This window comes from Neophocaena asiaeorientalis, unplaced genomic scaffold (genome assembly GCF_003031525.2).
Source record: "Neophocaena asiaeorientalis asiaeorientalis breed wild unplaced genomic scaffold, Neophocaena_asiaeorientalis_V1.1 scaffold123, whole genome shotgun sequence".
Lineage (NCBI taxonomy): Eukaryota > Metazoa > Chordata > Mammalia > Artiodactyla > Phocoenidae > Neophocaena > Neophocaena asiaeorientalis.
In genome coordinates this window covers 12,253,817-12,266,167 of record NW_020173666.1, presented here as the reverse complement: position 1 = coordinate 12,266,167, position 12,351 = coordinate 12,253,817, and the positions used below count along the sequence as shown (strand labels likewise).

Below are 12,351 nucleotides of genomic sequence, written 5' to 3'. Positions count from 1 at the left end.
AATCATAGGAAAAAAAAAAAAAAAAAAAAGTGTGTGGAATCTGAGGGGCTCCAGGCTCAGTCTCAGCTCCATCGATTAGCAAAGGTGCGTCACCTTAGGCAAGCTGCTCAGCATCTCGGCACCTCAGTTTCCTCATCTATAAGATGATGATAATAAATAGCTTCAAAGTCCTAGAGCCGATGTCAGGATTAAACGAGGTAAAGCTCTGACAGTGGGGCCAGCACACAGCAAGCACTCAGTAAGCATCAGCTCCTCCTCCTGCCCCTCCACTTCTACTATCACTACCTCTCCCCCAGCACACACATGCATGCACGCACACACACACACCCTCCTCAGGCTCTCAGAATGCTGACAGCAGGAGTAAATTCACAGGCAGGCAACCGGAGGGGCCTTATGTAGAGAAACTGAACAACCCCAGTGAATATGCTTGGCTGCTGGCATTTAGCAGTCAGCAACAAAACAGTTGATTCTCCCCCAGATTATTCCACAATAAAGCCCATCAGCTGAAATACCCGCCCCCGCCCATACACACAGAGGTGACAAAAAGCTTTCTAATACATTACTTCTAAACATCATCATGAAATTTCAGGATATCTGGGATAATGAGCGGATGTCAGTTTTTTTTAAAGGCCACATATAACTGACTTAGAATCATAATATAATAAGAGCCAATTTTACCAAGTCCTCATGATATACTAGGCACTGCTGTAAATGCTTTACATATAGTAACTCATTTAATCCTTACAACAAACACATTTCACAAATGAGAAGATTATGGTACACAGAAATTAAACAACACCCTTAAAGTCACAACACTACTGAGTGATAAAGCTGGGACTCAAACTACATCCAGCTTCAGGGCCTGAACTCTTAACTAGTATGCTTCTCAGTAATAACTCTGCAACTCTGAAGACTATGGAAAAATGCCTTCAAAATTCTGAAGGAACCAACCTAGAAATATATACCTAGCCAAACTGTGCATCAAGAGTAAAGGCAACATTGAGGTATTTTCAGACATACAAGTCTTAAAAGTTATGCTTTACGAATTCTGTCTTAGGAAATTCTGACCTAAAGATCCAGAAACCTGCCTATTTCTGCCTCTTTGCTAGAACAGTTCTCTGTTCAAAATAAGAACTCATAAGAACATTTATAAGAGCTGCTTCTCAAATACCTCCAGTTTGTAAGTGGCTGCACTCCCGTCTCACTCATAACTGTCTCTCTGCTCACTGTGGTTCGCCTCTTCTCGAAGCAGTGTCTTACAGAAGGAAAAACACACACGCATGAATTCAAATCCCAGATCTGTCACTGTCATTTTCTAGCTCTAGACTTTGGACAACTTCCATAACACCTCTGACCCTCAGGTTCTTCAACTGTACACCAGGGACGGTAAAACAAAGCCGTGGAGAGTTGTTCTGAGGGTTAAACAGTGGACATAAAGCACATAAAAAAATCGTGGCCATATAATATGTGGCAACTGTCATCAGCAGTAGCAACATTATTTCCTTACAAACCATATCCATTCTCTTGACACGCAGGTCATCTGGGCAGGAATGGCTCTTCTTTCATCATTGCGGAGCCGAAGTCCAGCAGCTTACAGCCTAGTGTGGCCCCTCAAGTATTTACAGAACCGAAAACGAGTAAGTAAACAGAGTATGAAATACTTTAACATCACCATTTATATACACTGCATTCACTATTTTCGGAGTCCTTTCAAAGGCAGGGATGAAAGACAACAGACCTGACACAGATATTAGCAGTACTCTGTGGATATTCACCGTCCTGTATCTGAATGTCCAACTTCTTAATTGCTAAGAACATAGTTGGCTTCACAGGGTTCCACTGCTCGGTGTGCTGCAAGAGCTTACAGTATGATTGCAGATCAGGAGAACTGTATAAAATCATGAGTTTAATTATGGAAATGAAAATTAATAGAAACTTATGTGATTAGGCTAATAAAAGGTTCTTCAAAAAAAAACCAGAAGTCCTTTCAGAAATACACTCTCATCGATTCTCACGACAACTCTGAAAGAAAGAAATTACTATTTCAACTTAACCATGAGTAAAATAAGGACGTGAACAGCTTGGACACACCAGCTAGTTAAGTGGTAGAGCTAGAACTTCTTGGAATAGAGATATAGAAAAACAGGAACAGAGCAGGGAACGGAATAGGCCATCACCACAGGAAGTAAATCACCGTCCTCCCTTCCATCTATCACTGTGATACCACAGTGGGTGACCACAAATCTTCCAAAAGTCACTTTTTATGAAGAATTTAGAAGGAAGATAAAAGATTCCCTGTGTCTTCTCGCTGGCTTTAATCCAGAATTTGTCAAATTTTCTCTCTGGAATTAGTGTATGACCCTTAAATATGTTGAATCCTGTACAAATGTTTATAAATCGAAAGCAGTTTTCAAATCTCTTTTAAGTTTAAGAAAGCTGACCATCACCATGCACAGTGATGCAAAAACAAGCCCAGGCTCGGCAATCCACCCGGAGCCCTGGGGCTTCTAGAAAGGAGGGTGAACTAGACACACCACGGAGCATAACAGAAACCTGAGATTCAACTACAAGGGGAGATCATTCTTATAATCCAGAAAGTCTCATTCTTTTCAGAATTGTGATCTATGTCATACAGTATTTTTAGGAAAGAAAAAAGAAAACTAAAGTACATCAGATATAAATCAAAATACTTTAACGATACCTGAGAAACTAAATATACCCTGGTAAGCAGAGCCCTTCACAATGGGTTAACAACAGAGTTTCAGTCAAAAGATCTGTGAGTAGGCTTGTACAGCATGGTGTGAAGGAGAGAGGAAGGCATGTTTCAGACATCACTTGGAAGTCGAATACAGTGGGAGGCCTTGCTGATGACTGGATCTGGGAAAAAGGAAACGGCAGGGAGGTTGCTGCGCGTACAGCATAGAGTCTGACTCACTGGCCAGCCATGGGGCCATCTCCTGAGATGGAGAAGACAGATGGAGGCTAAAGGGGCAGGGGGAAAAGGAGTTCTCTCTTAGAGGGCCTACAGTTTGAGAAGCCTAGTGACTGATGTCCAATTCTGTATCTCATATCAGAATCGAAGAACAGAATCTGGAACTAGAAGGTGATGGCAGGTGGAAGATATAAATTCGGAAACCATCAGCATATAGGTAGATTAAGCACCAACTTGGAGAGATTATCTAGAAACAGATGCATGCCTGGGGCCCTCCAACATTTATTAACAAGGAGGTGAAAATAGGCAGAGCCAGCAAAAAGGGTGGAAAGTAGAGGCCAGACAGGTAAGAGGAAAATCAGGAGAGCCTGGTGTCCTGGAAAGCAAGAGAAAATAGCGTTTCAACTCCACTGAATGCTTCCAAGACAGCAAGTGCAATAACGTGGCCTACGGGTTTAGCAACGTGGGGTCATTGGGAATGTGACCATCTCAGTGGAGTGGTGGGAAAAGAAGCCCCACTGAAGTGGGCTAACAAGTTAAAGGAAATTAAAATAAACGAATGACATTTTAAACAGTAGGAGGTGAGGAAATTAAGACACGAGAACAGACAATCTTCACTAAGTTTACCAATCTACACAAGCAGGTAACTGCAATAAGGCATTACCAGGGCAAGCACAGAAGTCTGTTTGGTGTACAGTGTACAGCCTGGGGTGGGGAGTGCGGGGGGGCAGAGGGTCAGAAAAAGCTTCTCAGAGAAGAAGTAACCAGATCCAGGAACCCAGGAGACACCGTTCCTACAGTGGATGTGTCCCTGTAATGAAACAAATCCCACCAAACACGCATGGATGCCTGTCCGCACTTAAGTGAAGAAAATCTCTTTAAATGAAGAATCAGTGACTAACTTGCATGTCATCAATAATAACCGTAATGAATTGTTTTCTAGAAGAAACACATTCCCAAGTTTTTCAGCTGTGAAACAGCAGATCACGAGACCTGACGTGCGCAGTTTGGTCATCCCATGGCCAGAAGACAGTAAAATCCTGCGACAGTTCTTGACTAGAGTTTTTAGGGTATGTCAGGGTGGGGGCAGGGGGACTTGGCTCCTCGAGTGGAAGGCCAGTGAAGATAAGGTAACTAAGCAGTGGACAGAGATGACTTAAACGCCAGCCTTCCTGAAAATGAAAAAACATAAAACTCTTCAGAGGTTGCTTTTCACGATTCCCTTAAAGGAAGATACAGGCTCATGATCATGTACTCAAAATCCCTGCAGCTAGGTAAGTTTTGAAATTCAGAGTTTTTGAAATTTTAGGTCTGAAAACAGGAGACACCATCAACATATAACACCCCCAGCAGGGTCTGGGCAGCACCCATAATAAAAAACATAAATATTTCTGCAGCTGACATGACAGGATGATGACAAAAAATAGCCTCACATCAGTTCATGTCTTGCCATTAAATGAGTCATGCGAAAACTTTCCATTTTCAGAGCCCTTAGATTTCACAACTGTGGTTAAGGGACTGAGGACTTACACCTAACACAAGTTTTAAGAAAATAAAGGTACACTGAAGGAGAATGGTGGAGCTCTGGGATCCAATTCCAGCTCTCCTCCATACGAGCTGTATGAACCTAGGCAAACCAGTTAGCATCCATAAACCTTAGCTTTCTGACCTGTAAAATAGGAAAGTGATATCTATCCCTAAGTCTACTGTGAAAACCACATGAAGTAATTTGGTTGCAAGGCACCTGGTACAATGTCTGGCCCTTAGCAGTAGGATGAATAAACATCCCAATTTGCCTGTGACTTTTCCAGTTTTAGCACTGACAGTCACACATGCTGGGAAACCAGGATGGCTGGTCACCCTACTTGGCAGGCACTCAATAAATAGGAACTATTCTAATGTTAAGAATAGATATTAGCACAGGAAACGATTACAGTATCGTGTAATAAACCATAACGGAAGAAAATATGAAAAAGTATGTATATATATATATATAACTGAATCACTTTGCTGTACATCAGGAACACAATATTGTAAATCAACTATACTTCAATTTAAAAAAAGAACAGAAATTAAAAGTAAAAATACAAAATGGAAAAATCACATGAAATAGTTTCAGTAGTGAAATATCCGTGTCGCTAGGAATTATTATCACCTCTTTTGTGGTAGGCACAATTCTAAAATAGCAGCCCCTGGTGTGCACACCCTATAGGATTCCCTCACCTGGAGTGTGGGCGGGTTTGACCTAATCAGATGTACCCTTTTTCAGAGATGGAAAGTCAGACTCCAAGCTATAGCAGATGCTCTCCTGCTGGCCTTCAAGATGCAAACAGCCATGTTATGGAGAGGGCCATGTGGCAGGAGTGGTGGGCGGCCTCTAGGAGCTGAGGGCCTCAGTCCTACAGCCGCAAGGAACTGATTTCTGCCAACAACCTGAATGCGTCTGAGGGGTACCCCAGCTTCAGAGGAGCTCACAGTCCCTGATGCCACCATGAGACCCCATGCAGAGGACCCAGACGACTTCAGACCTACAGAACTGTGAGATAAGAAGTGGGTGTTGTGAGCCACCAAGTCCATGGTGATTTGTTGCACAGCATTAGAAAAATCTCTTATCCCAGGGATGCAAGGATTCTTCAATATTCGCAAATCAATCAATGTGATACACCACACTAACAAATTGAGGAATGAAAACCATACGATCATCTCAACAGATGCAGAAAAAGCTTCTGACAAAATTCAGCACGCATTAATGATAAAAACTCTCCAGAAAGTGGGCATAGAGGGAACCTACTCAACATAATAAAGGCCATATACAACAAACCCACAGCAAACATCATTCTCAATGGTGAAAAACTAAAAGCATTTCCACTAAGATCAGGAACAAGACTAGGATGTCCACTCTCGCCACTATTATTCAACATAGTTTAGCAAGCCCTAGCCATGGCAATCAGAGAAGAAAAAGAAATAAAAGGAATACAAACTGGAAAAGAAAAAGTAAAACTTTCACTATTTGCCGATGACGTGATACATATACATAGAAAATCCTAAAGATGCCATCAGAAAACTACTAGAACTAATCAGTGAATTTGGTAAGGTTGCACGATACAACAGTAATGCACAGAAATCTCTGGCCTTCCTATACACCAACAACAAAAAATCAGAAAGAGAAATTAAGGAAACACTCCCATTTACCATTGCAACACAAAAAGAATAAAATACCTAGGAATGAACCTGCCTAAGGGGGTGAAAGACTTGTACTCAGAAAACTATAAAACACTGATGAAACAAATCAAAGATGACATAAACAGATGGAGAAATGTACCATGTTCTTGGATTGGAAGAATCAATATTGTGAAAATGACTATACTACCCAAAGCAATCTACAGATTGAATGCAATCCCTATTAAACTACCAATGGCATTCTTCACAGAATTAGAACAAAAAATTTTACAATTCGGATGGAAACACAAAAGACCCCAAACAGCCAAAGCAATCTTGAGAAAGAAAAACACAGTTGGAGGAATCAGCCTCCCCAACTTCAAACTGTACCACAAAGCTACAGTAATCAAGACAGTATGGTACTGGCACAAAAAGAGAAATACAGATCAACGGCACAGGATAGAATGCCCAGAGATAAACCCATGCACATATGGGCACCTAATTTACGACAAGGGACAATGCAGAAAGGACAGCCTCTTCAATAAGTGGTGCTGGGAAAACTGGACAGCTACATGTAAAAGAATGAAATTAGAACACTCCCTAACACCATATACAAAAATAAACTCCAAATGGATTAAAGACTTAAATGTAAGACCAGATACTATAAAACTCTTAGAGGAAAACATAGGAAAAACACTCTTTGACGTAAACCACAGCAAAATCTTTTTTGACCCATCTCCTACAGTAATGGAAATAAAAACAAAAATAAACAAATGGGACTTAATTAAACGCAAAACCTTTTGCACAGCAAAGGAAACCACAAACAAGACAACCCTCAGAATGGGAGAAAAGATTTGCAAATGAAACAACAGACAAAGGATTAATCTCCAAAATATACAAATGGCTCATGCAGCTCAATATGAAAAAAACAAACAATCCAGTTAAAAAATGGGCAGAAGACCTAAACAGACATTTCACCACGGAAGACATACCGATGGCCAAGAGGCACATGAAAAGATGCTCAACATCACTAATTATTAGAGAAATGCAAATCAAAGCTACAATGAGGTATCACCTCACACCAGTCAGAATGGCCACTATCTAAAAAAGCTACAAACAATAAATGCTGGAGAGGGTGTAGAGAAAAGGGAACGCTCTTGCACTGTTGGTGGGAATGTAAATTGATACAGCCACTATGGAGAACAGTATGGAGGTTCCTTAAAAAACTAAAAACAGAACTACCATATGACCCAGCAATCCCATTAGTGGGCATATACCCTGAGAAGACCATAATTCAAAAAGAGTCATGTACCACAATATTCACTGCAGCAGTATTTCCAATAGTCAGGACATGGAAGCAACCTAAGTGTCCATCGACAGATGAATGGATAAAGCAGATGTGGTACATATATACAATGGAATATTACTCAGCCATAAAAAGAAATGAAATTGAGTTATTTGTAGTGAGGTGGATGGACCTAGAGTCTGCCATACAGAGTGAAGTAAGTCAGAAAGAGAAAAACAAATACCGTATTCTAACGTATATATGTGGAATCTTAAAAAAAAAAATGGTACTGATGAACCTAGTTGCAGGGCAGGAATAAAGAGGCAGACATAGAAAATGGACTTGAGGACATGGGGTGCGGGGGGGGGAAACTGGGGTGAAGTGAGAGTAGCATCGACATATATACACTACCGAATGTAAAATAGTTGGCTGGTGGGAAACAGCAGCATAGCACAAGGAGATCAGCTCAGTGCTTTGCGATGACCTAGAGGTGTGGGACAGGGAGGGTGGGAGGGAAGCTCACGAGGCAGGGGATATGGGGACGTGTATGCATATGGCTGATTCGCTTTGTTGTGCAACAGAAACTAACGCAGTACCGTGAAGCCATTACACTCTAACAAAGATCTAGTAAAAAGAAAAAGAAAAATATGTCTTTTAAGAGAGCATCCAGTTCAAAATTACAGGGGTGTGTGTGTGTGTGTGTGTGTGTGTGTGTAGTAAGGACAGAAGAATCTGTAAACCAAAATTCCTTGCATAAAACTACCTTTTTTTAATATGAAAAGTTCAAATCCAAAAGAAGTTTCTTACACAACTGAAACTTTTCATACATCCATGGTAGGGGTATCAAATGGCACAATCACTTTGGAAAACTGTTCCTGGCAATTCCTGTTACACCTAAATGCATGCCCACTGTGCAACCTGGAAACCTGTCGTGAGTGCACAGGTCCACAGGAAGGCACGCACACGAATGTTCGGAGCAGGTTTCACCAAGACAGCGAGAAACTGGAAGCATTCCAAACGCCCACCATTTGAAGAATGGAGGAATGGAAAAACTCCTTCGGTGGAAAACTAACATCAGTTAAAAGGAACAAACTAACAGCACACACGACAGGGATGAATCTCACAGACACAATGTTGAGTGAAAGAAACCAGACACAAAGAGAATAAAATGAATGATTCCACTTACATGAAGTTCAAGCACAGGCACAACTGATCTGTGATGACACAGCCAGAGTCTGGGTCACCTATCAGTGGGCTGTAGGGCCTGGGAAGGGGCAGCAGGTACCTGTGAGAGGTCCTGGAAATGTTCTACACCCTGATCTGGGGGAAGGTTACACGGGTGACTGCGTATGTAAATAATCACTGAGACGTACGTATGCGTACGGTTAATGCACTTTACTGTATGCTACCCTTCAAAAATACTCTTCCCCTTTATAACGACTAACCAAAAACCATCTAGTGACAATTTAAGGTGGATTCCTCATAAGAAACTAGTGAACAGTGAAGCGTGAACATGGTTAACACGCTACGCAAGTACAACTCTTCTTGTAAACACACTGCTCACTGAATGCTGGTTGAAGGAATTTCAAAGATAATGACCGTGGTTATGTTTCAGAAGCCCAGAGGAATCTATACGCATGTATACATAGCATAATGTCCTCCACAGAATATACCCCATAGATGTGAAAAACCATGGCTCTTGTCCAATTACTCCTTTCACCTCCGTCCAATTAATTCCCTTGTTTACCTCCCACTACAAGAATACAAGCTAGGTGTTACACCATCACAAAGCATGCAGATGTGAACTGTGCATGGCCAAGACAGCACCACTTCCATGGCCTGCACTCCCCGTCTGACACTGGGGCAGTGACTCTTTGCCATGGATACAGGCGACCATAAAGGCTCAGAGCGTGACAGGCAGGTTAGGATCGTCTCATCCAACCTCACACCTGGTCAGAAAGCCGCCCTGGTGTCCCTGCCAGGGGGCAGCCCACCCACCGCAGGGAGAGGAGGACCAGGGACGCTGGAGAGGTGACACAGCCCGCCGGGAACTGTGTCTCCGACTGGGACACACACACAAGACAGGGACACACTTTTCACGTTTGAAAAGTCTCCCTCAGCAGCAAGTCTGAGAAACTGGAATCCAGGCAGGATGGGCTCAAATCCACTGCTAGTGACCAGACCAAAAGCGAAACAGAAGCCCGCTCACCTCGCTATTGTGGCCCCGAAGGTTGAAGTTGATTCTCTGCGGAGTGTTCCTGTCCCGGCGGCAGTGGCTGGAGGTGAAGGTCACGCCAACAACGCCGCGCCCGTTACCCGTGGCCAGCCAGCCCTCCTCGTAGTAGCGCCTTCTGCACACGGGCTTCTCCTTCTCACTCTTGGGGACGCGGCCCTTCCAGGACAGGCAGAGGATGTTGGAGTCACTGCACAGGACAGGCCCATGCTCCACCGCTGCATACATACTTTTTTTTGAAGAACCGTTTTACTTAAAAAGTAATGCTGAATGCTGAAAAATTGCTTTCACTGACAGATCGATGTTATTTTTGTGGTTGGCTTGCGCTGTTTTCCCTGACCCCCTTTTAAGACTGACCCGGTTCTAATTAGAAGGTCAGTATTTTATAAAGATCCACCAAATGCATAGTGAAAAAATTCCTCTATAAAAGATGACGGCAGTCCGCTAAGAAAAGGTAATGCTTAAAAACAACGTGGGGTCCATTTTTATTTTCAAGTCCTCAGAGGAAGAGGGGGCTGACCCTTTGGAGAAAGAGCATTGTTAACAAGTGGTGATAAAGAAACTGAGTGTTCTTCTTTTCACTCAACTTGGTTCTTCTTATTCAGCCTGAGATTCCAGTTTAGTGTAATGTGATTCCAGAGACAAAGGGCTGCAAATACATAGATTTCAAGTAACTTAAGGCTTTGAGAATCCCTCGAGCTGGAACCTTCTCTTCAAAAGCTCAGATGCAGAGACAGAATACATGGGGATCATCTTCCTTCTGAAGCCACCCTCTGGCTTGTTTTCTCAACTAGACAAATCTCTGCTGCTAAAGCTGAAAAAGATTGCATAAAGGGAAAAAAAGGCACACAAACCGTGCAAAACAGACCAGAGTTTGTGCAGACAGCAGTCCAAATTTTAGGAGAAAAAAGGACTCTTTCCCCACTGTTCAGAACCAGAAACCTCCAACTTCAGAGCCCAACCTGGCTTCCCAGCAGGTGGTTGTGTCCCCGGGGAGGGCCCCTCTGCAGGCCGACGCACCCCTCGGTGCCATAGAGGCGGGCGAGAAAGCCCCTTCCCTCAGCAGAGCCAGAAGGCTCTAAAGCTCTCACGGGAGGGAGTCTGAGTGTGGGCCCCCCCGCGAATCCTAAATACTCCTGCTGGCAAACGGGAGCCAAGCTGGGCTGCAGGCTGTGTCTCCTTCCCTTCCTACCCTAGTCACTTCTCCCCTTTCCGCTCGTAAAGATTACATACTTTTCCATCTTGAAGGGAAAAAACGAATCTCAGAATTAAGTCCATCAAGTAGCCTTCCTCTTATATACAAAGATTCCTAGACTCAACACGGAAAAGAATCCCTTAAAACGGAAAACACAGGTGAGAGTCAGCTTCTTCCCCACTGTCTCCCTACAAAGCGACCATGTTTGGCTGACGGGCACCTTCCTGATCACCTCCAGAGACCTTCTCCAAACGCCACGTGTACAGTCCAGGGAAAGAAGCTTTACTCGGATGCTCCTTGATAATTAGTTTGTAATTATCAGTTTCAACGGCTCCCTTAAGGTATTATCCTATAGGTATAGGAAAGGAAAAGGGAAGTAATAAATTAAAATTTCTGGAATACAGTTAACTGAAAAAAGGCAAAGGAATCAGTTCACTGTTCAAACTTGTCCCATCATACCCTAACTGGCTTTCCTCCAGTCATAACCACACAGTAAGAGCCACTCTTCAGTCCAGAATTTTCACCTCTGTCCAAATCACCAGACCCACTGAAAAATAAAGTGCAAAAAGCACTGCATGCTCCCCTCTGCAATGCTTGAAATCACACTTCTCCCTCAGTCACCTTCTCGCTTAGTTCCTTCTTTAAACTGGAGAGGTATTTTTGAGGCCTGATCTGTGCAAGTTTTTTTTTCTTCTTTTTGCAAACCTTCTTCACCCGTGAAGACCATATGGAAAACTGGCCATTACTGATGTATTTTTCTCCCCGGGCTCCCAAGCCCAGTGGTGTCAAGTTGCTCCATCTGATTCTTAAATTAATTTTCATCAGTTGTAAAACTCTTCAAGTGCACACAAGAATGAGCCTGCCTTCTCGTGTAAATGTGTATGCACAGAAAGAAGGTTTTAAACATACATAGACATACACTCTTCAACTGGCACACAAAACGTCTGCTTTCCCAGTCATTTCAGGAACCATGGGATTAATCACAGCTTGAAGGCCCTGGGGTCTTACAAATCTGTAAAACAAAATAGGACATAAAAAGAAGAACTTTAAAATATTGAAGAATAAAGGTTCTAATACACCTTTTTGCATGAACATATGAACATCATATAATAACGTCCTAATCACTGTAACTGAAATCAGAGACCCGTCTGGACACTTACATATATCAAACGGAGCGACGGACTGGTAAAATTTGCACAGTAAAAGGGTGCTCCTCCCAACTTACAGACAACATGCAACAGGAGGCGTCTGAGTGCCAGGTACCATTTACTAAATGTGCCAGCAGCTGTGCATAGTGAATGAAATAACACCGAAGGCTGTCCTTCCTAGGACCGTGAGCCCTGAAGGTGCACCTTTACCACCCAGAGGTCATCAGCCTGAGTTAAGCAGGCATCTTCAAAGAGGAGGCAGGAGAGCCTCAGGCAAGTTCTCTGAATTGACGTTTTCACTTTCAGTAAAAAATAATCCCTGAAGACACAAGGCAGCAAAGGCCTTTAACTGCCGGCAGGTCACAGAGCAAGGCACAGCTGTCTTCTCGGCTTTTACAT

General features: G+C 42.9%; 1 protein-coding gene across 1 annotated transcript in view; it reads right to left on the bottom strand.

Annotated features, from left to right (window-relative positions):
• TULP4 (TUB like protein 4) overlaps positions 1-11,743 on the bottom strand; it is a 169,853-nt gene extending 158,110 nt beyond the window's left edge. The window contains exon 1 of the mRNA XM_024747852.1: positions 9,586-11,743. Within this exon, the coding sequence (XP_024603620.1) occupies positions 9,586-9,837 (252 nt within the window). The 5' untranslated portion in view covers positions 9,838-11,743. The remainder of the gene's footprint in view (positions 1-9,585) is intronic.
• Between the last annotated feature and the right edge of the window lie 608 nt (positions 11,744-12,351).